Below are 24752 nucleotides of genomic sequence, written 5' to 3' on the forward strand. Positions count from 1 at the left end.
TTGGGAAATTGAGTGAAGGCAATGGATAGGACTGAAGGCTGAGAAATACCAGACTCTGATAATCTACCCCCCAGAGTAATTAACACAGTGGCCTCAGGGACCGTGGGTGTATTAGTGCTCATGTTCCAAGATTCTACAGGCTCTGCATTCATTTCAACAGATTGGAGGGTGGATAATGTGAGCAATTCAATGGAATACGGAGATAGATATACAACTGGGATTTGTAGACCAGCCAGTCTCCAGGAAAAAATCAAAATAAAAGATTTAATTGCAAAGCATTTGAGCAAACCATAGTCAGGTTCTGATGGAGTCAGCATGGATTTGAAGGGCCTGTTCCTGTGCTAACTCTTCCATGTTCTCAGCTTGACAAACCGCCTGGAAATATTTCAGGATGTAACCAGGAGAGTTGATGAGAGTTTAACAATCACTGAGGAGAAAACAAAACTACAACTAACTCCCGAGACACCGGAACAAAGGCTGAAAGGAGGAGAAATTCTATCCTTCCACACTTCCACTTGGTAATATTACTGGCCTGTGACTGTATGGATGTGAATATTGTCTCAGAGAGACTGTAGGAAAAGGGCGGGCCGGTTCGTCGAACGTAACTGTGTTTGTGTGTCCGCGAATATTATGATATTTCTGAGTCTCTCTTGTGCAAATCAAAAATATTTTCAATTCCAGTTATCCCCCGGCTGCCCCACTAGACCCCAAAGGTGGAATTCAAGGGAATATATTTGTTGATTTCAAGATTTCAGTCTAAAAGTACCGACAATGTCAGCGCTCAGCTCAGACAGCTCGATCTGTGCAGCAGCAAAACGCGTTTAACTCGACAACGGAGCCGTCTATTCGAGTGAAAACTTCTCAGTCGCAAACCTTCCCGTATCAGGGTGAGGAGCGATCGAGCCTGGCTCTCTGGAGATCCGGAATTTCAGAGGAATCGCAGAGTTGAGACAGTTAGAGAAACACAGAGAGGCAGCAGGCGCAGGGAGCTGACAGCAGGTAGTCTCTGCACCGTCCGCTCGCTGCCTTGAAGTTGCTCAGTGCCGCCCCCCAGCAGCTTCATTGCTGACCCAGTTCAGACTGACCCAGAGAGAGAGAGAGAGAGAGAGAGAGATTCAGCACAGAGTTCTCAACATGAGCGACAGTGCAGCCGCCGAAACGGCTCCTCCAGCCTCCGCTCCCACCAAAGCCAAGGCTCCCAAGAAAAAGGCGGCGTCTCCCCGGAAAAAAGCAGCCGGTCCCAAGTTGGGCGAGCAGATTCTGAAGGTTGTCGGGGAGTGCAAGGATCGCAAGGGAATGTCTCTTTTCAGTATAAAGAAAGCGTTGGAGAGAAGCGGGGTCGAGGTGGACAAGCGCAACTCCCAGATCAAGATGTGTATCAGGAGGTCCCTGGTGAAAGGCTCCCTGTCTCAGGTCAAGGGGAAGGGGGCCTCCGGCTCCTTCAAACTCACTCAGACTTCAGGCAAGGCAGAAGGGGCAAAGAAGGTGGGAACAGCAGCAAGGGGCAAGAAAGGGGCGGTGAAGGAAACACCAGGCAAGAAGGTAACAGTGAAAAAATCCCCAGGCAAGAAAGGAACAGGCAAGAAAGGAACAGTGAAGAAAGGAACAGTTAAGAAAGGAACAGTTAAGAAAGGAACAGTGAAGAAAAGAACAGTTAAGAAAGTAGGCACTGGGAAGGCAGCCCCGCCAAAGAAAAAGCGAGTGAGCAAAGCAGCGCCGAAGAAAAAGACTCCCGTGAAGAAGGTGAAAAAGGCCAAGAGCCCCAAGCCCCCCAAACCCATCAGCAAATCGGTTAAAGCCAAGACCAAGGCCAAAGTGCCCAAGAAAGCAGCAAAGAAATGAACCAGTCGGTGTAACATGTGACCATCTGAACCCAAAGGCTCTTCTCAGAGCCACCCACATCTCTCAGGAAAGAGCTGAGCCCGGATCCAATGGTCCCCGTCCCGGTGCCGAGTGCAGACATATCCCAAGATGTTAATCCGACTGAATTACTCAAACACACACTCTCGCCCCGGTTTGTGAGAGCACAGACCTGAGAATGGGGAAGGGATCACACGGGGAGGGTTTATTGATCTCCATCTGGTTATTTCACATCGCGACTTGTATTTCTGCCCGGACACCAATGTGACATATTGCAGTATTTGTATTTCATTGACCCTTCCAGGAATGATGCTTTGTTCAGTTTTGATTCTGGGGGGGGGGTTGGTGCAGGATGTTACCATGGCGTGTTCTTTCGGTCTTGTCTCTTACAGACAGATCAGGCAGTAATTCCACATTGTGTTCGGGCTAATGACAATCTGGGTGAAACTAAGATGTACCGATACAGGGAGATTCTGGAACGTTCTCGGTGGACACTGTATGAGTTTGGGAGCTGTTTAAACCGGCGGGGGTTGTTCAGATTAACTCACGGCGGTTGTTTGGCTGGGCTGGGAGAAACCCCTCACTTTCCTCCTGCCTGTTCCACACAGCTCAGGCAGTGATCCCGCCTGCTTCCCGCAGGGTGTTCAATCCTGCTGGAAAGAATAAGCTTTTATCTTAGTTGCAGACGCATCGTGTTTTGCTTCTTCATGTTTAATTTCATCTCAGGATTTGTGTGGGTGAAATCGGCGGGCTTTTTGGAATTGACAGACCCTCATTCCAAGTGAACCAATCAGCCGCCAATAATCTTTTCCGGCCTTATCTGTCCCTTCCGGAGGTGTTCCTCTGTGGGTTGACGGATGGGGCTGTATCCAATCCCAGCTCTCGGGGGGCGGGGCTCTCCATTCCCTGAAACAGGCCTCACCACAGCGGCCTCACCTTTGAGAACAGCAGCCTGTGTGTTTGTGTGCGTTCTGTGATGTCCCATGATCATCCATATGTTTATCCAATGACTATTTAAATGCCATTTAAGGTTGGTGAGTGTACTACTGCTGTAGGCAGAACGTTCCACACCCAAACTGCTCTCGAACCTACCACTGACATCTGTCCTATATCTATCACCCCTCAATTTTAAGCTGTGTTCCATCCTGCTAGACATCACCATCCAAGGGAAAAAGGCTCTCACTGTCCACCTTCTCTAATCCGCTGATCATCTTGTATGATTCTATTAAGTCATCTCTTAAGCTTCTTCTCTCTAACGAATATAGCTTCAGCTCCCTTAACCCTCTCTCAGAAGGCGAAAGTGAGGACTGCAGATGCTGGAGATCAGAGTCAAGACGAGAGTGGTGCTGGAAAAGCACAGCAGCTCAGGCAGCATCTGAGGAGCAGGAAAATCAACATTTCAGGCAAAAGCCCTCCATCAGGAATGAGGCTGGGAGCCTCTTGGGTGGAGATAAAAAGGGGAGGGGGGTGGGGCTGGGGAGAAGACAGCTAAAAGGGCAATAGGTGGATGGAGGTGTGGATGATGGTGATAGGTCAGAGAGGAGGGTGGAGCGGATAAATGGGAAGGAAGAGTGGCAGGAAGGACAGGTCATGAGGATGGTACTGAGTGGGCAGGTTGGGGAACTGGGGTAAGGTGGGGGGAGGGGAAATGAGGAAACTGGTGAAGTCCACATTGATGCCCTGTGGTTGAAGTGTTCCAAGGTGGAAGATGAGGCATAATTCCTCCAGGCATCATGGGGTGAGGGAGTGGTAGTGCAGGAGGCCCAGGACCTGCATGTAGGGAGTGCATCCACCTACAACTGGACCCCACCACCAGGGATACATTTCCCTCCCCACCTGGATCTACTTTTCGCAAAGACTGTTCCCTCCATGACTACCTGGTCAGTTCCACGCCCCCCCCTCCCCCCCAACCCAACATCCCCTCCTGGCACCGCAGGAATTGCAAATTCTGTGCCCACCCCTCCCCCCTCACCTCCATCCAAGGCCCCAAAGGAGCCTTCCACATCCATCAAAGTATCACCTGCACATCCACCAATGTCATTTATTGTATTTCTTGCTCCTGATGTGGTCCCCTTTACATTGGGGAGACTGGATGCCTTCTGACAGAGAGCTTTAGGGAACATCTCCAGGACACCCCACCAATCTACCCCACCGCCCCGTGACTGAACATTTCCACTCCCCCTCACATTCTGCTGGGTACATCCAGGTCCTGGGCCTCCTCCACCACCATTCCCTCACCACCCGATGCCTGGAGAAAGTACACCTCATCTTCCACCTCAGAACACTCCAAACCCAGGGCATCAATGTGGACTTCACCAGTTTCCTCATTTCCCCTCCCCCCATCTTACCCCAGTTCCAACCTACCAGCTCAGCACTCTCCTCATGTCCTGTCCAACCTGCCAATCCTCCTAACCACCGATCCACTCCACCCTCCTCTCTGACCTACCACCTTCATCCCCTCCTCCATCCACCTATTGCACTCTCAGTGACCTTCTTCCTAGTCCCACCCATTTATCTCTCTATACTGGAAACTTCCTGCCTCATTCCTGGTGAAGGGCTTTTGCCTGAAATGTCAATTTTCCTGCTCCTCGGATGCTGCCTGACCTGCTGTGCTTATCCAGCACCACTCCCATCTTTCCTCCATACCAGGCAACGTCTTGGTAAATCTCCTCTGCACCTTTGCAATGTTTCCACGTCCCTCCTATAATACACCATATGCGGCCACACCAGAGTTTTGTAGAGCTGCAACATGATCTCATGGCTCCAAAATTGAATCCCTTGACCAATAAAAGCTAACACACCGTACCGTTCTTACTTGCACTGACCTGTGTGGCCAAAGTTAAAAATCACACAACACCAGGTAATAGTCCAACAGGTTTAATTGGAAACACTAGCTTTCGGACCGCTGCTCCTTCATCAGGTGGTTGTGGAGGACACAATTATAAGACACAGAATTTATAGCAAATGTTTACAGTGTGATGTAACTCAAATTATACATTGAAAAATACCTTGATTGTTTGTTGAGTCTGTCATCTGTTCAAATACCATGATAGTTTCACTTCTTTCATGTGTAAGTCACAAAACTGTTTTTTAAAAGTTACATTCTCAGATTAACTGGAACAATTGGTGTTAGCCACACAATAGGTTGAAGGTGTTAGCCCCCTGTGTTCTCTGTCTGGACCATAATATTTAGACTGATTCTAATCTAAAAAGTGATATAACAGAGTTTTACATGAATTAATGCAGTTTTTGAGCAAAGTACAATGTAACTGTGCAATTAGATTTTCACCCACAACTGTATATGTATATGTGTGCATGTGGGTCTTTGTGTGTGTGTGTGTCTTTCTGTCTGTCTGGGGTGGGGGTTGTGAGTGTGAGAGAGAGTGTATATGTGAATGTAGAGTGTCTACATCTGTGAGGGCGTGCATGTGTGAGAATGGGAGTGTGTGTGTCTGTAGGAGTGTGTTTGTGTGTCTGGGGTTGGGGGTTGTGAGCGTCTGTGTGAGAGAGTGTCTATGTGTGTGCATGAGTGTTGAGTTGGTCTAAGTCTGTGAGAGGATGCATGTGTGAGTGCGTGTGTCTGTAAGGATGTGTCGGAGTGTCTGTGTATCTGTGTGTCCGTGTGTGTTCAGGAGTGCCTGTGTGTGTGTATGTTTGTGTGTGTGTGTGTGTAGTGCAATGGTGGTCACCTGTAGTGTGACATGAACCCAAGATCATGGTTGAGGCCCTCCCTGTGGAAATGGAACAAAGCTATCAGCCTCAGCTTGGCCACTTTTGGCTGCTGCCTGTCCCAAAGTCTGCCTTGGAGTATGGTCACCCGAAGGTCCGAGGTCGAATGTCCTGGACCACTGAAGTATTCCCCAACTTGGAGGGAACACTCCTGTCTGTTGATTTTTGTGAGGTGTCCTTTCATCCATTCCGTAGCCTTTGCACGGTTTCCCCAATGTACCATGCCTCAGGGCACCCTTGCCTGCAACATATAAGATAGACAATGTTGGCTGAGTCACATGAGTACCTGCCATGTACATGTTGGGAGGTGTCTCCAAGTGTAATGGTGGTATCCACGTCCACACTCTGACACGTCTTGCAGCGCCTATCGTGACAGCGTTGTTTGGAGATGTCCTGAAAGCCGGGCAGCTTGCTACCAACAATGATCTGTTTGAGGTTTGGCGGTTGTTTAAAAGGAAGCAATGGAGGTGTGGGGACTGTCTTGGCGAGGTGCTCATCCTCATTGACAATGTGTTGCAGGTCACGAAGTACATGGCGTCGTTTTTCAGCTCATGGGAAGTACTGGGTGGCAACTTTCAGGGCTCGATGCAAAAGGACACTGAGATCTCTCTGCTCTCCCACGCTGCCAAGAATCTTACCATTATCCCATTATTCTGTATTCCTGTTACTCCTTCCAAAGTGAATGGATTTGTTCAATAGATCGTATCAGTTGCACGATACATTGGTCTTTTGCTATAAATTCAGTGTCCTGCCCCACTAGTTTCCTGCCGAAGGAACAGTGCACCGAAAGCGAGCACACCCAAAAATACCGGTGGGACTGGAACCTGGTGGGGTGGGCTTATGAATTGGGTTCCTGTCCAGATGTGCGCATGCGTGAGGCCCTGCCCCCGCGCGGCCATTGAGGAGCATTGACTCAGTGAGTGGAAGGGGTTTGTTTGGAACAGACCGCAATGGGGAGCTCGGAGCTCAGGGAAGGGAGGGAACAGTAGGGGGGCTCCTTCCAGCAGGACATCGGGATGGGAGTCTGGGACACAGAGGGGGGGGGGGGCTCCCACACCCGGATTGATTCGGGGGGAGAGTTCAGGGAGAACCGGGAGCTGTTTGTGAGATGCCGAGCGGAGCAGGAACTGGTCCCGGAACTTGGAGTGAGGGGGATGGGGGGGGGAAGGGGGAGGTCTTTCTCGGGATGGGGGGGGAAGGGGGAGGTCTTTCTCGGATGGGGGGGGAAGGGGGAGGTCTTTCTCGGGATGGGGGGGGAAGGGGGAGGTCTTTCTCGGGATGGGGGGGAAGGGGGAGGTCTTTCTCGGGATGGGGGGGGGAAGGGGGAGGTCTTTCTCGGGATGGGGGGGGGGAAGGGGGAGGTCTTTCTCGGGATGGGGGGGGAAAGGGGGAGGTCTTTCTCGGGATGGGGGGGAAGGGGGAGGTCTTTCTCGGGATGGGGGGGAAGGGGGAGGTCTTTCTCGGGATGGGGGGGTAGGGGAGGTCTTTCTCGGGATGGGGGGGAAGGGGGAGGTCTTTCTCGGATGGGGGGGGAGGGGGGAGGTCTTTCTCGGGATGGGGGGAAGGGGGAGGTCTTTCTCGGGATGGGGGGGAAGGGGGAGGTCTTTCTCGGGATGGGGGGGGAAGGGGGAGGTCTTTCTCGGGATTGGGGGAAGGGGGAGGTCTTTCTCGGGATGGGGGGGAAGGGGGAGGTCTTTCTCGGGATGGGGGGGGAGGGGGAGGTCTTTCTCGGGATGGGGGGGGAGGGGGAGGTCTTTCTCGGGCTGGGGGGGAAGGGGGAGGTCATTCTCGGGATGGGGGGGAAGGGGGAGGTCTTTCTCGGGATGGGGGTGGAGGGGGAGGTCTTTCTCGGGATGGGGGGGAAGGGGGAGGTCTTTCTCGGGATGGGGGGGAAGGGGGAGGTCTTTCTCGGGATGGTGGGGGGGAAGGGGGAGGTCATTCTCGGGCTGGGGGGTGCGAAGGGGGATGCCTTTCTCGGGCTGGGGGGTGCGAAGGGGGATGCCTTTCTCGGGCTGGGGGGGGCGAAGGGGGAGGTCATTCTCGGGCTGGGGGGGGGGCGAAGGGGGAGGTCTTTTTCCGGTTGGGGGGGGGGGGGAGGGGGATGCCTTTCTCGGGCTGGTGGTTGTGGGGGGGGTGGGCTGCTGGGGGATCCTTCCTGTCGTTTGCAATCCTCTGAACATTGATGGGAATTCATTGTTTGATTTCTCTTTCACGCTGTTTGTTGATATTGGTCAGTGAATAGTAGAAAATAAATCAACTTTGACTGTGACAATCCTCTAAGTGATTAATGTAGCAGTCATCAGATCAAAAGTCTCAAGTACAGTATTTGAAGTCACGCCTGTTACCCTTCCCTTCAAGTTAGTGTAGTTGGAGCTGCATATTGAACTATCTAATTCATGGGACTGCACAGCTATTAGTTCATTTTGGTGTCTCAGGAAATTGTTTAATAACTTTGGCAGAAAAAGAGACTCGGAGTAACTCAGAGCAATAACAGATCCAAACCATGTTTGTTCACAATGTGGTCTTTCTTTAAAAAAATCATAATTAATATTCCTTGAATTTAGCATTGATCAGTTTGAATTAGATGAAACATATCTTCTGTTTCCCTCCAGACACATACTCACTGGACCAAGACAATCTAATCTATACTCAGTACAAAGCCAAGTGTGACCAACTGCTTCTACCAGACACCAGGTATGTTACTGCTGTCAGGACAGAGAACATCCTTTCCACAGACACAGAGTGGATTGAACCAGACACACATTGAGCTCAATTTCCAGAGGTTTACATTCAATCCAAGAGTCCAACACATCTGTTGAAATACATTTTCTTCTCTCCTCTCAATGCACACTGTAGCCAGTTTCCAATAACTTTTACCATTTAAAGTCCATCGTTATTTACCACATCTGAATATGAATAGACAATAGGTGCAGGAGTCGGCCATTCTGCCCTTCGAGCCTGCACCACCATTCAATATGATCATGGCTGATCATCCTAAATCAGTATCCTGTTCCTGTCTTATCTCCATAACCCTTGATTCCAATATGCTTGAGAGCTCTATCCAACTCTTCCTTGAATGAGCATCTTTCCCACCACTGAGGTCAGACTAACTGGTCTATAATTTCCTGCTTTCTCTCTCCCACCTTTCTTAAGAAGTGTTACAACATTAGCCACCCACCAATCCGCAGGAACTGATCCTGAATGTATCGAACTCTGGAAAATAATCACCAATGCATCCACGATTTCTCAAGCCACCTCCTTCAGTACCCTGGGATGTAGACCATCAGGCCCCGGAGACTTATAAATGTTCAGACCTAACAGTCTCTCCAACACCAATTCCTGGCAATATAAATTCCCGTAAGTTCAGGTCCTTCAGCCACTGTTACCTCAGGAATATTGCTCGTGTCTTCCCCAGTGAACACAGATCTGAAGTACCAATTCAATTCTTCTGCCATTTCTATGTTCCCCGTAATATTTTGCCCTGTTTCTGTCTTCAAGGGCCCAATTTTAGTCTTCACCTTTTTTTTTCCCTTTCACTACCTAAAAAAGCTTTTACTATCCTCCTTTGTATTTTTGGCCAGTTTACCTTCGTACCTCATTTTTTCTCTGCGTATTTCCTTCTTAGTAATCCTTTGTTGTTCTTTAAAAGCTTCCCAGTCCTCCATTTTCCCACTTATCTTTGCTATATTATACTTTTTCTCTTTTAAATTTATATGTTTCTGAACTTCCCTCGTCAGCGACGGCCACCCGTGCCAACTCCTAGGGTCTGTCTTCCTTTTTGGAATGAACTGATCCTGCATCTTCTGCATTATACACAGAAATATCCGCCATTGTTCCTCCACTGTCATCCCCGCACCATTGAACTTTGGCCAGCTCCTCCCTCATAGCTCCATAGTTCCCTATGGAGGAACATAGACTGTCTGCTAATCCAAAATCTGTACTCAGGAACCACGTTAAATGCAAATGTGGTATAAATGTTTATTAGTTGAGTTATTGTTGCACAGCTACAATAATTATGTATGAAGTAGAGATTGAGTGCAAACATCAAGGGAAACTTTGACATTATCAGTAAGTGATGAGGACAAATTAATCTTTTGATCAATAGGTGTCCCATACAAAGACATTACAATTGTATAATGTACATTCCAAATGTTCTTTCCTGACATGGACAGAAGGCTTACTACATGTACACACACACTACTAACACCTCACCACTCCCGCACACAAACATAAAATCCTGACTGATTTACAATGAGTCACAAATACATCCTAACACACACATGATGATATCGAACAGTGATGAAGATCCATAAACATTGCAAGTGTCAGAAAATGTTACATTCACACTGATTTCTACTCTCAGATCTCGAGGGAAGAGATCTCTAACACAGAAGAAAGCCCTTCAAATGATTAAGTCTGCACTGATCAAAAACAATCCATAACAGCTTAACAATTGACCAAGCTAGCAACCCTTTCAATCAGCATTCCATTTCCATAAATAGATCATGGCAGCAGAGAATCTGCCAGCCCCATCTTTATCACAGTGTCATTCTGTAGTGCTTTACCTTGCAGGTGTTATTTTTCTTTTCTTTTCTCATTCCAGCCCCTTATCCTATCCCTGCCCCTCATGGTGTTATAAACATCTATAAGGTCAACTTTCAGTCTCCGATGCTCCAGGGAAAACAGCACCAGTTTATTCAATTTCTCCCTCTTGTTCAAAACCTCCAAGCCTGGCAACATCTTTGGAAATCTTTTCTGAACACTTTGAAGTTTCGCAACATCCTTCTGATAGGAAGGAGACCAGAATTGCATGCAATATTCATAAAGTGACCTAACCAATGTCCTGCACAGCCGTAACATGACCTCCCAACTCCTATAGTCAATACTCTGACCAATAATCGAAAACATATCAAATGCTTTCTTCACTCTGCGATCTATCTGCTGCTCTACTTTCAAGGAACAATGAACCTGCACTCCAAGGTTTCCTTGTTCAGGAACTCTCCCTAGCACCTTTCCACGAGGAGTATTAGTCCTCTCTCATTTGCTTTTCCAAAACACAGCATTTCACATTTATCGAAATTAAACACTATCTGCCACTCCTCAGCCCATTGGCCCATCTAGTCAAGGTCCCTTTGTAATCTGAGGAAACCTTCTTCGCTCTCCACTGCACCTCCAGTTTTGGTGTCATCTGCACACTTACTAACTATACCTCCTATGTTCACACCCAAATCATTTATATACATGATGAAAAGTAGTGGACCCAGCACTGATCCTTGTGGCACCCCAGTAGTCAGAAGCCTCCAGTCTGAAAACCAACCCACCATCACCACCACCATCTGTCTTCTATCTTTGAGCCAGTATTGTATCCAAATAGCTAGTGCTCCCCATATCCCATGAGCTCTAATCTTGCTAACCAGTCTCCCATGGGGAACCTTGTTGAACGCCACATGGATCACATCCACCTCTCTTCCCTCATCAGTCCTCTGTGTTATTTCTTCAAGAAACTCAATCGAGTTCATGAGACATGATTTCCCATGCACAAAGCCATGCTGACTTTCCCTAATCAGCACTTGCCTTTCCAAATAAGTTCTCTCCCTCAGCATTCCTTCCAACAACATGCCAACCACCAATGTCAGGCTCACCGGTCTACAGTTCCCTGGCTTTTCTTTACCACCTTTCTTAAATAATGGTATCACATGAGCCAACCTCCAGTCTTCTGACACCTCACCTGTGACTATCGATGATACAAATATCTCAGCAATGGGCCCAGCAATCACTTGCCTAGCTTCCCACAGAGTTCTCGGGTACATCTGATCAGGTGTTGGTATTTTATCCACTTTTATGCATTTCAAGACATCCAGCACCACCTCCTCTGTAATATCTATTTCCCCACATTCTATATCTTCCATCTCCTTCTCCACAATAAACACTGATGCAAAATACCCGTTTAGTATCTCCTGTGGCACCATACGTAGGTAGCCTTGCTGATCTTTGAGGGGTCCTATTCTCTCCCTAGTTCCCCTTTTGTCCTTAATGTCTTTATAAAAACCCTTTGGATACTCCTCAACCCTATTTCCCAAAGCTCCCTCATGTCCCCTTTTTGCCCTCCTGATTTCCCTCTTGAGCATACACCTACTGCATTTATACTCTTGTAAGGATTCTCTCGATCTCTTCTGTCTATACCTGACATAGTTTCCTTCTTTTTCTTAACCAATCCCTCAACTTCTCTAGTCATCCAGCATTCCTTACACCTATCAGCCTTTCCTTTCCCCCCTAACAGGAATATACTGTCTCTATACTCTCGTTATCTCATTTTTGAAGACCTCCCACTTTCCAGCCATCCCTTTACCTGCGAACATCTGACCCCAATCAGCTTTTGAAAGTTCTTCCCCGATACCATCCAAATTTGCCTTCCTCCAATTTAGAACTTCAACTTTTAGATCCGGTCTATTCTTTTCCATCTCTACTTTAAAACTAATAGAATTATGGTCGCTAGCTCCAAAGTGCTCCCCCATTGACAACTCGGTCACCTGCCCTGCCTTATTTCCCAAGAGTAGATCAAGTTTTGCACATTCTCTAGTAGATACATCTACATACTGAATCTGAAAGTTCTCGTGTACACACTTACCAAATTCCTCTCCATCTAATCCCTTAACACTATGGCAGTCCCAGACTATCAACATTCACTCCTTCTATGATTTAAATAGAATGTTTCACTTTGGCCATAAAGTTTAAACCAATTGTGTGCTGTATTAGAAAAGACTGAACCTATCACATGATACACAGTAAATTCCAGTGAAATTGCCCAAGCAGTAACTTGAGGTCTGTATGATTACTCCTCCAAATATCTCATCCTGTCTTAGATATGGAGATGTAACTCATGCATCAATTCCATTTTACAGATTGGAGGAATTACACTTCTGCCCGAATTGTATTTTAAAATATATATTTTTGCATCAAACCCCAAACTAAAAAGCAGTGCACATCTCATACAAAACTACAGAATATAAATTTTGATGTGAAATTGACCAAAAGGAAATAAAATATTGACTTTATAAGATACAAAGTATCCCGTATTCAGACAGATAATGAGAGATTTTTGAATACAGCGTGAAGACTCTCATATAGTTTCTCTGGGACTAACAGAGGAATAATAAATTTAAAACATACATTCAGTCTAGAGATTGGCATGCCCAAAATAAACTTACAATTATAAACTATATTGTCCCCTAAGACTCCAATGTTGTAGAAGTTATTCAACTGAGATGTACAGTGCCAGAGATTAACAGTGATATAAACACATCCACTTTCACTGACAGGAGCTGACACAAATGACATTGGATAATATCTGATATATTCGGAATAGCAAAGGTTTGAACAATAAAGAGCTCCTGCAGTTCTGAAAGATGATAATTCCACTTTGAAATGACACTGCAACAATATAAAATACAATAACCATGAATAAGAAGCACATTGATAACTCCTAATGAGAGACTGAATGAATCCCATGTTCAATGTTAGCTGACAAAAGCTGACTTTATCCATACTCACATTCTGATTGAGAGACTGACTAATGCAAAACAAAACAACAATATCCGCGTCCAAAATGAAAGTAAATGTCTCAGTGATAACATAGAACATTAGGAAGGGAACGATGTCACACTATGTACCGGACCAGCCTTGTAAATAAGTTGGTCTGTCCATTTCTCCCTGATATTTTTATATGGACAGTCTATACAACAGGATGGCATTTCCTTTATCATTAGAATCAGAAGCACAGATTCTGTAGATCACAGAAGCAGTCCAATTCGCTCATTGTGTCTACAGTTGGACATTCGATTCTTTATCTCTTCTATTACTAGTTTCCACTAATTGTTGGGACTGTGAGCTATATATCATTGTTGTAGTTTGCAATCCTCTGAATACTGATTGGAATTAGTTGTTTGGTTTCTGTTTCACATTGTTTGTTGGCAATGAACTTTCAACTGTAGAAATAAAGATAATATATCTGAATGTCACAATTCAGTAAAGAATAAATATGATAGTCATGAGATCAAAAGTCTCAAGTATACTATTTGAAATAGTGCCTGTTGTTCTTCAATAGTTAGTGTATTGGGATCTTGGTTTTGAACTGTGTAAACATCCCAGTCATGGTGCTGTACAGGTCTTGGTTAGCTTTTGTATCTTAATAAACTGTTCGATAATTTCACAAAAAGAGAGGAGGAGCAGCTGAGACCAAAAGTGGAACCAAAGTCTGTTCTGTTCCAATTGGTGGCTTTATAAAGATCATAATAACTATTAACTCAATATTGCATTGATCAGTTTGATATTATCAACCTTGGTTGGCGTTGATTTAAAGGAGATAAATCTTGTGTCTTCCCTCCAGGCAAATATTCAATGGCCGAAGACAATGTAATATGACCTCGGTATAAAGCCAAGTGTGAGCAGCTGCTCCTTCCAAACAGCAGGTATGTTACCACTGTCTGAGCTGGGGGAATATCCTTTCCACAATTACAGAACGGATTGAGTCAGACTCACAAAAAGCTCACTTTCCAGAGATATACATTCAATCCATGAGTAAAACACAACCTATTCTCACTATGGACCAGTGCAGATGCAATAAATGTCATCATTCAAAGCGCATTGTCATTCCGATTTGAAATGGGATACACTGAATCCTCACTGGAAACAGGCTGTCAGGAAGTGCATTAAATCCACAGTTAGGGAATTTTCAAAGTTACAATCAAGATGAACAAATAGATCTTGCTGTTACATAGTTGGGGTAACCATATATGCAGTAGTTATTGAGTACAGATCGAAAGGAAACTTTTGATATTAACAGTAACTGAGCAGGATAAAAATAATCTTTGAGAAATAGTAGTCCCATTCAAAGACACAACCATTAAATCATGTTCAACAATAAAAACTATCATGTCGCATGGACAGGCAGACGCAGAATAAAACTCTCTCTCACAAAAAAACACTATCAATGCCTGATTCCAAAATGAAACAAAGTGTCTCAGTGATCGTACCGAACCCCTAAAAAGGGAAACATCCCACTCTGACTAACAAGACCTGGTATTTTAATTAGCCGCTCTGTCCATTTCTACATGGTAGTTTTGCACCAGTATTTCATACAGCAGGATGTATTTTCCTTTTCACACCAGAATCAGACTCTCAGAATTGGTACAACACAGATGAAGGCCATTCCTCCCATTCAATCTGTCCTCGTACATTCTATTCTTTAACTGTTCTGCAAACTAGATACCATCTGCTGACCCCTTCCCCAAAGATTGAGAGAAAACTCATAAATCACAAAATGCAGCAGAGATTAAGACCCCACTCTCGATACGCTGATAACTGCCATCACAGAATGAAACAGAATCACAGGGATTTTACTGGTTGCCAGAGATTAAACCACTTTGATACCCAATAGTAGAAAGTGATTAGTACAGATGGAGACCTTCACTGCCATAGTCACACATCAGAAGCTGACGTTTTATACATCAATTACTGAACTCCCATATCATCATGACAGTGACTGTCAGATGTAGATTGATACTTGTTCTTACATATTAATATTGCAGACACTGACAAAGAGAAACATTCTTATTACTCCAAACAGGGCAGGACTCATACAGTTAATGGTAGGGTCCTGAGGAGAGGTGCCCAACAAAGAGACCTAGGATTGCATGTGTGTTGTTCTTTGGAAGTGGAGTCACAGGTGAACAAGTATGTGAAAAAGGGGCTTGTCATGTTTGCCTTCTTTGGGCTGCACATTGAGTATCGGAGTTGGAACGTCATGTTTGGGCCGCACAGGACATAAGGTAGGGCACTTGTAGAATACTGTGTAAAATTCTGGTCACCCTGCTTTCAGAAGGATGTTGTTAATCTTGAAAGGGCGCACAAATGATTGGCAGTGATGTTGCCAGGACTAGAGGGTTTGAAATATAAGGAGATTGTGAATAGGCTGGGGCTTTTTTCCCTGGAGCATCAGAGGCTGAGGGGTGATTTCAGAAGCACATTGTTTGAAATAGGTGAACATCTGGGCTGCTTGGGAGTGGAATGACTCCTTGTCTGAGCAGATGCAGTGGAGGTGGAGGAATTGGGAGAATGGGATGGGGTTTTTACAGAATACTGAGTGGGATGGGTGTGTCATCCAGGTAGTTGTGAGAGTCTGTGGGTTTATAGTAAATGTCAGTCTGTAGATGGAAATGGAGAGTTCAAGAAAAGGGAGGGAGCACAGAAAAGGCCTTTCGGCATATCAGGCTGCATTGATAATAACTACCATTGAAGGCGCGCTAATCCCAATTTGCTGCACGTATCCCATATCCTTGATGTGCTCATCCAAGTATCTTTTTAAAGTTCTAAGGTTTCTGGCCTCCACAACCTTCCCAGGCAGTGCATTCCAGTTTCCCAGAATTCCATGTGATTTAACTCTCTCAATCAGTCTCTTATGTGGGACCTTGTCAAAAGGTTTGACCGATTGGTAAATACACTCCCACATGCACACAAAGAAGTAATATTTCAGAAGAAGATGGATAATTAGACTCTCATATTAACAAAGCACAAAGTGACAGTTTGAGATTAACAACTACATTTGCATCTTCACGCAGCAGAAACTGACAGCTCCAATTGCTAACGACATTCCCATATTCACAACACAGAAATTAACAGGAAAGGACTGTTAAATACACTCAGATTTACATTAGAGAGCCTGACAAGGAAAGATTGATAACCACATTCACACATTCTGCCTGCAGAAACTGCCAGGTACAGGTTGATAAGTATATTTCCATATTCCCACAGCAGAGTCTGCCAGGTACAGATTGATAACAACCCTCACATTGACATAGACAACAGAACAGAAACAGACAGGGAGAAATGATCACTGTTCTCACACATTCCCATGGCAGAAAGGGACAGATACAGATTGATAACTAAATGCACATATTCCCATCAATGAAACAATCCGAGCCTGATTGCTGTCTAAATATGTCAATGTATTGATCAGCCCGTCCCTGTCAGTTTCTATTATGTGGATATGTGATGTTGTTTGTCAATCTGTCCCTGTCAGTTTATGTGATGTGAACATTTGAATATAGTTATTAATCTGTCCCTGTCACACTCTGCTTTGTGCACATGAAAGTATATTTACAAGTCTTCCAGGGACAGATTGATAACTACACTCACACATTCAGATAGTTTAAACTGTAGAGTTTCATAAGTACGCTCATATTCAAAAGCAGAATCTGACAGCTATGGATCAATAACTAAATTCACTGTTATGCACCAGACCATATCCCCTCAAAATACAGTATATCATGGAAATAGACTAGACCCTAACTTTCCTCACAGAAACTAACAGGTAAAATGGATAACTTCTCTCAAATGCAGTATTCATCACAGAAACTAACAGAAGCAGATTGGTAACTAGATGCACATATCCACAGTTTGATCAGGTGGGCCTGTTCATGGAGCTGTACAGGGATTGGTTAGTTTCTGGATCTCAGTGAATTGGTATCGAACCCTTAAAACATAGTAGCTCAGTCCAAGAATGGAAACACAGACATGTTTCAGTTTGAATCATTCGTTTTAAAGAATAACATCCTCACGATTACTAACTGAATGTTACATAGTTCAATTTGATCCTGGCAATCGTGCCTAATGCTGAGGAGATATCTCTTCTGTCATCTTCCAGGAAAATAATTAAAGGATCAAGGCAATGTAATATCTCCTCAGTCCAAAAGCAAGTGTGAGCAGCTGCTTCTGCCAAACAGCAGGAATGTTACAAAAACAGAAATTGTTGGGAAAGTTCAGCAGGTCTGGAAGCATCTGTGGAAAGAAATCCGAGTTAATGTTTTGGGTCACGTGACCCTTCCTCAGAACTGATTCTGAGAACTTGGCTGGAAATGTTCACTCTGATTTCTCTCCGCAGATACCGGCAGACCTGCTGAGCTTTTCCAGCACTTTCTGGTTTTGTTTCTGACTGAAAGCATCTGCAGTTCTCTCAGTGTTAGACACACATTGGACTCAAGTCCCAGAGAGATGTTCAGATCAAGAGTCAAATACGACCAAGGAATTACATTGTTCTCTCCCCGTTCTCAATCACACCAGCCCAGGTCCAATCGGTTTTATCCTTCACAGCCCTATTGACATTGACACCATCTTTGAAGAGGGAGAGACTGAACCTGATTGGAAACAGACACTCGTGGACACCATTAAATCTGCATTTGGAAAGGGCATTTTTGTAGTTCTAATCAAGGTTCACAAATAGATTGTACTTTTACATCATTTCAACAACCATATATAAGGTCAGTGTTAAAAATACAGAGATAGAAGGAAACTGCATTCACAGACAGGACAGGTTGTCAAAGTAGAGGATGAAACACATTAAGGTTACTTATAACTCATCAGGAGAGAATTATTCTCCTTTGATGAATAGTTTGCCGATTCATACACACAATTAAATAATGTGAAATCCAAACACACATTCTGTGCCAAAGTCTGACAAAACAAGCATGGTGACCGTGTGCACACAAACTGACTGATGTAAAACGAGTCCCAAATACACACACTGTACTGAGACATCTGTTACAATGTGAACAGCCATGGAATGACACGGCAGGTAATGAAAAATGAAACGTTGAAAATGACTTCAATTCATAATGGAGCCATAAAGACATAGAGCACAGGAATAGACCCTTCAGTCCACCAGTCACGCTGACCAGAATCACAAACTAAACTAGTCCCACCTGACTCCTGCTGGTGCATATCCCTCCAAACCTTTCCTATTCATGTACTTATCTGACTGTCTTATAAATGTTGTAACTGTGGCTGTATCCACCACTACCACAGGAAGTTAATTGCAGAGGCGAACCACCATCTGGGTAAAGAAAATTGCCCCTCATGTCTTTTTATAAATCTCTCTCTCCTCACCTTAAAATATGGTGAAAGTGAGGACTGCAAATTCTGGAGGTTCGACTCGAGAGTGCAGTGCTGGAAAAGCGCAGCAGGTCAGGCAGCATCCGAGGAGCAGGAAACTCGACATTTCAGACAATAGCCCGAATTCCTGATGAAGGGCTTTTGCCCGAAATGTCGATTTCCCTGCTCCTCAGATGCTGCCTGACCTGCTGTGCTTTTCCAGCACCACACTCTCGACTGTCCCCATACAATATGCCCAATAGGCTTGAAACTGCCCCATCCTAGTGAAGTTACACCGACTATTTACCTCATCAGTCACCTTCATTATTTTATAAACCTCTAAGAGATCACCCCTCAGTCTCCAAAGTTGTAGGGAATCTAGCCCCTGCCGATTCAGCCTCTCCCTATACCTCCAATCCTCCCATCTTGACAACATCCTTGTAAATCTTTTATGAACCCTCTCATGTTTCACACCATTCTTCCAGTCAGTGGTATGGTGGCTCTTTGGGTTGCACTGTTGCCTCACAGCACCAGTGACCCAGGTTTCAAAGCAGCCTCTGGCGACAGTCTGTGTGGAGCTTGCACATGCTCCCCGTGTGTGCGTGGGTTTCCTCCAGGTGCTCCAGATATGTAGGTTAGGTGAAATGACCAAGCTCAATTGTCCCTAGTGTTCAAGTATGTGTAGGTTTGTGGTGTCAATCATAGGAAGTGTAGAGTCATTACTCGGGGAATAGGTCTGGTGAGGATACTCTTCAGAGGGTCAGTGTGGACTTGTTGGGTCAAATGGCCTGTTTGTACACTGTAGGGATTCTATGGTTATTTGAATAGGAGGGAGACCAGAATTGCACACAATGTTCCAAAAGTGGCATAACCAATGTCCTGTACAGCTGCAACATGACCTCCCAACTCCTATACTCGATGCACTGACCAAGAAAGGCAAGTATATCAAATGTCTTATTTACTATTCTGTCTCCCTGGACCCCAATTTCATGGCCCTATGAAACTACACTCCAAGGTGTCTTTGGTCAGCAACACACCCCAAGACCATACCATAACTCTGAGATATTAAAGAGTGAATTCGCTCTGTTGACCTGCAAGATATTGAACGCCCCTGGGGGAGGGTGGTGTGTTTTTGTCTTATCGGTGGAATGTGGGAGGTTTACCTGGCCATTTCCTTGCCATTCAAGGATGAGTTACATTTTCATCCAGAAATCAATTCGAACATTCCAGTTGGAATTTCACTGCTCCCCTATAGTTACAAAACAATGGTTTGCAACAGATTTGACCATTAAGGGATGATTTGTATTACATTGTTTCTCATGACCCCTAGTAATTGAATCCCCCACTCTAGGGAAGAAGCGACTTGCTATCCCCCCTTTCAAAACCTCTCATGATTTTGTAGCCCTCAATCAGGTCCCCCCTCAACCTCTGTCTTTCTAATGAAAATAATCCCATTCTCCTCAACCCCTCTTCAAGCTCTTGCCCTGCATAACAGGCAGCACCCTGGTGAACCACCTCTGCACTATCTCCAAAGCATCCACTTCCACAGGTAATGTGGTGACCAGAACTGGACGCAGTATTCCAAATGTGACTGAACTAATATCAGGTACAACTTTTGGGTGGCACGGTGACTCAGTGGTTAACACTGCTGCCTCACAGCACCAGGGTCCGAGGTTCAATTCCAGCCTCGGGCGACTGTGTGTGTGGAGTTTGCACGTTCTCCCTGTGTCTGCGTGGGTTTTGTCCCACAGTCCAAAGATGTGCAGGTTAGGGTGGATTGACCATGCTAAATTGGCCCGAAAGGTTAGGTGCATTAGTCAGAGGGAAATGGGTGGGTTACTCTTCGGAGGGTGAGTGTGGACATGTTGTGCCGAAGGACCTGTTTTCACACTGTAGGGAATCTAATCAACTGTACCATGACCTGTCCACTATTGTACTCAATATCCCATCTGATGAAGGAAAGTATGCAGTGTGCCTTCTTGACCACTCTATCAAACTGCATTGCCACTTTCAGGATACAATGGACCTGAATACCCAGATCTCCGTACATCGATTTCCCCCAGTGCTTTTCCACTTACCAAAAAGTGTTCTTTTGATCTTCCACATTACATCACCTCGCATTTGACTGGATTGAACTCCATTTGTCATTTTCCCCTCCAATCTATCTATATTCTGCTGTATTCTCTGACAGTCCTCTTCACTATCTGCTACTCCACCAATCTTAGAGTCATCTGCAAAACTTGCTAATCACCCCACCTATTCCTTCCTCCAAATCATTCCTGTCCATAATATGTATTCAGTCCAGGCAAGTCATCTGCCCTGTAAGATGTCTGCAGTGAGGGTCTAGAACCTGGAGGCTGGAATTGGAAAGAAACAGAGAGTCAGTTCAGGAATGAAACCAAAGTTTTCTTTACACAGAAAACGGTGAATCGTTGGAAATCTGTTTCCTGGAGTTTGTAGAAGGCCAGTCTTTGAGTATTGCTAAAGTCGAGATCAATTAACTTTTGATTGTCAATGATTGGAGAAGTGATGGAATATTGTGGATAAGAGATTTTGAACTTCCTGATCAGCCATGATTGTACTCAATGATTCATTGGGCTGATTGACTGTCTCTTGTTCCTGTTGTATGATGTTCTGAGACTCAAACTCAGTCTGACCCAGGTAATGAACATAGCTAATGACTGTGTTTCACGACAAAGGGATGTTGCTGTGTGTTGTGTGTGTATTCTGCTGTAATACTCATACACCACCAGATGATCAAATGGTGCCTGACACTGATCAGATTTGACATCCATCCATAAAAGAAACCGCCACCACTGAACCGTCAATCCCAAATCACTCTGGTATTGTATTGGTTATTGTGAGTGATATGGTGAACAGGATTGGACGTGTAGCACTGACCCTGTAAACAATCCCCCAAGATGACAGATGAGGCAGTCTCTGTTTGTTCACTCAGCAAGTCTGAGCAGGCACCTGCTCACACTGAAAGGTGGTCAGCTACCACCTATCGTGCTGAAGTCTGGTTGAGATTGAGAATTACTGTGAGCTGTGAGGGCAGGAGGAGCAAATTGAAGTCACTGACCATTCTCAATAAACCCAAGACTTTGCCCAAATTGAAAGTCACAAAGAAAGCAGGAAAGGCAAAGTTGGTGTAACTCGTAAACATGTGAACCCAAAGGCTCTTCTCAGAGCCATCCACATCTCTCAGGAAAGAGCTGAGCCCAGATCAAATGGTCCCTGTCGCGGCCTGTGTGAGTGCAGACATATCGTAGATATTAAATGATTTGCAAAACTCGATAGACACTTTCTTGCTGTGATTTACACCCAGTCCCTGTCGCACACTCTACAATAAATCAAAATTAAAAATCACACAATGTCAGGTTTTGTCCAACAGGTTTATTTGGAAATACAAGCATTTGGAGCACTGCTCTTTCGTCAGGTAGCTAGTGGGGCAGGATATGAGGACACAGAATTTAGAGCAAAAGATCATTGTGTCGTTCACTGCTGCGAAGTATTGAACAAACCTGGATTGTTGTAAAGGTGGCCCCAGCGCACTATAGACTCTCTCACACTCGCAAACAAGTGCGCACAGACACACACACACTCGCAAAGACCTTATCTCATGCACACGCTCTGTCTCTGAAACACACTCACACCCATACTTGCATTCACACGTATATCTTCCATCACAGTCATGCATACACTCTATCAAGAACACACACGCACTCTCTCTCTCTCTCTCTCACTCTGTCTCTGTGTATCTCTCACAGTCTCTCTCTCACACACACACACATATATGAACGCTCTCTCTCACTCTGTCTCTCCCACACATGCAGACACACATAAGGCTGTTGGAGAATTTGGAGATATATCCTGTTTTGTTCAAACAGCACAATTTGTCGACAGGAAGTTCACGTGACGTTTTATCAACACCTACTTTGGAAATACAACCATTCTGACTCAAGGTTAGCATACAGCCAGACTCTAACCTCACACCTAACTGCGGCAGGAACGGCTCTCTGAAAGCAATTTCTTCCAAAGAAACTTCTTAGACGTGAGGCTGCTGTCGTGTGATTTTTAACTTTGTTAAAGAAAGGCCGCGATTTGGGCGTTTAATTGTAACCCAGCTGCTTCGAAAAGCTCTGGGTTTTATTCTCTTTGAACATGAAGCTGTAGTTTGTTGGTTTTCTGCCGAGCATTGTGTTCCCTGCCCATTGTGGAGAAAAGCTTTAGTTCCAGATCCAGTTGGGGCTGCAGTTAGCTGGAGGCGGAGCTGCATGATCTCTCTGTCTGTCACTCCGTTTCCTGTTCAGAGCCGCCTCTCAGTCTCTGTCAACTCTTTCTCAGTCAGGTCGGGCCGGGCTGTATAAAAAAGGAAGGGGAGGCAGCTCGGCTCTCATTCAGCAGCGATTGGAGTGAAGAAGCGTGATGTCTGGAAGAGGCAAAGGAGGCAAAGGTCTGGGAAAAGGCGGAGCGAAGCGGCACCGTAAAGTGCTCCGTGATAACATCCAGGGCATCACCAAACCAGCCATCCGGCGCCTGGCTCGCCGTGGCGGGGTCAAGCGCATCTCGGGCTTGATCTACGAGGAGACCCGCGGGGTGCTGAAGGTTTTCCTGGAGAATGTGATCAGGGATGCGGTCACTTACACTGAGCACGCCAAGCGCAAGACGGTCACTGCCATGGATGTGGTGTACGCTCTGAAACGCCAGGGCCGCACTCTCTATGGATTCGGCGGCTGAGCAGGAAGTGACCCTTTTCCAACGGACCCAAAGGCTCTTTTCAGAGCCCCCTCCCCAAATCTTCCCATTGAGAGCGGAGACCTGAGGACGGGGAGGGTACAGAGGGAGGGGATGCTGTTCTGCACCAGGTTATTGCACGTTTAATACATCACATCGCGATTGTTAATCCTGCCCAAACACTAATGTTATATATTGCAGTATTTGTATTTCATGCTTTGTGGGGATGATACTTTTGAGCTTTGATCTTTCCATCGGCCTGTTTCAATGTAAGTTATTAACATTAACACAACCCCACGTTGTACGGACAGGTTTATTTGGAAGGCTACAATGTCAATTGTGTTCAGGTTCACTGCAATTGATTTTAAAAAGATGTCCTTATGAAGACTGAGATCGGGTAACTTTGCCGAAGGACAGTGGGCCATGTTTCAGTATCTTTGTTTAAAGCGGCGCGGTTGTATAGCTTCATGAACAACCGTTTCCCGTTCAGTTTGTCCGGGCTGTTATAAAGGCCGCGTTTTCCTCCTGCCTGTTACAGACAGATCAGGCAGTGATCCCGCCTCCTGTCCGCCCTCACTGCTCACTGGAGTGTCAAATACTGCTCTAAAGTAGAAAAGTTTCTCTTCATTAGAGAGCCCCATGGTGTTTTGCTTCTTCATGTTGAATTTCATCTCCGGGTTGGTGAGGGTGAAATCGGCGGGCTTTTTGAAATTGTCCAAGTGAACCAATCAGCCTCCAATGCTTCTTTTCCTGCCTTTCCTGCACCTTCCGGAGCGGTTTCTCAGTGAGCTGAGGGACGGCTCTATATCCAATCCCAGCTCTAGGGCGGGCTCTCCATTCCCTTCAAAAGGCAGCACTGCAGCAGCCTCAGCATTGACTGCACCAGCCTGTGGGTGTGTGTTACAGAGAGTTGGAGAGAATGGCCCGAACCAAGCAGACAGCGCGCAAATCCACCGGAGGGAAAGCTCCCCGCAAGCAGCTGGCGACCAAAGCGGCCCGCAAGAGCGCTCCGGCCACGGGCGGAGTGAAGAAGCCTCATCGCTACAGGCCCGGCACGGTGGCTCTGCGGGAGATCCGCCGCTACCAGAAATCCACCGAGCTGCTGATCCGCAAACTGCCCTTCCAGCGGCTGGTGCGAGAGATCGCTCAGGACTTCAAGACCGACCTGCGCTTCCAGAGCTCGGCGGTGATGGCCCTGCAGGAGGCCAGCGAGGCTTACCTGGTGGGACTGTTTGAGGACACCAACCTGTGTGCCATCCACGCCAAGCGGGTCACCATCATGCCCAAAGACATCCAGCTGGCCCGCCGGATCCGGGGGGAGCGGGCCTAAAGGGAGCCTGACCGGCCCTGTACATTCACCCCCCAAAACAGAGACACAACGGCTCTTTTCAGAGCCACAAAACCATCCAGAGAGAGCAGGGATTCACGGGGCTGATTGTTCTCGTTACTCTATGGACAGGTAGAATATTGGGGCAGATTAGGGGGTGGGGGGCGTTGACAAG

General features: G+C 45.9%; 2 protein-coding genes and 1 long non-coding RNA gene across 4 annotated transcripts; 2 read left to right on the top strand and 1 right to left on the bottom strand.

Moving 5' to 3' along the window:
* The first annotated feature begins 1076 nt into the window (after positions 1–1076).
* Positions 1077–3283, top strand: LOC140470539 (histone H1-like). The gene has a single exon (XM_072566626.1). It carries the CDS (start codon positions 1135–1137, stop codon positions 1840–1842), a length of 708 nt encoding a protein of 235 aa, XP_072422727.1. The 5' UTR covers positions 1077–1134; the 3' UTR covers positions 1843–3283.
* A 1438-nt stretch (positions 3284–4721) lies between these two features.
* Positions 4722–6431, bottom strand: LOC140470952 (uncharacterized). Its single transcript, XR_011956810.1, has 2 exons — positions 6228–6431; positions 4722–5830 (listed from the first exon to the last, which is right to left on the bottom strand). It is a non-coding gene; the product is annotated as an uncharacterized lncRNA (long non-coding RNA).
* Positions 6432–6486: 55 nt separating this feature from the next.
* Positions 6487–24738, top strand: LOC140470950 (histone H3). 2 transcript variants are annotated; one of them, XM_072566876.1, is made up of 4 exons: positions 6487–6505; positions 8202–8283; positions 13976–14057; positions 22861–24738. In XM_072566876.1, the coding sequence occupies exon 4, from the start codon at positions 24170–24172 to the stop codon at positions 24578–24580; it is 411 nt and encodes a 136-aa protein (XP_072422977.1). In that variant the 5' UTR covers positions 6487–6505; positions 8202–8283; positions 13976–14057; positions 22861–24169; the 3' UTR covers positions 24581–24738. The 2 variants fall into 2 exon arrangements, 1 of the variants encoding a protein (XP_072422977.1); XR_011956809.1 differs by lacking the exon at positions 6487–6505 and adding an exon at positions 7865–8094 and having other exon boundaries at positions 22861–23544.
* Positions 24739–24752: the final 14 nt, after the last annotated feature.

This window comes from Chiloscyllium punctatum, chromosome 52 (assembly GCF_047496795.1).
Source record: "Chiloscyllium punctatum isolate Juve2018m chromosome 52, sChiPun1.3, whole genome shotgun sequence".
NCBI lineage: Eukaryota > Metazoa > Chordata > Chondrichthyes > Orectolobiformes > Hemiscylliidae > Chiloscyllium > Chiloscyllium punctatum.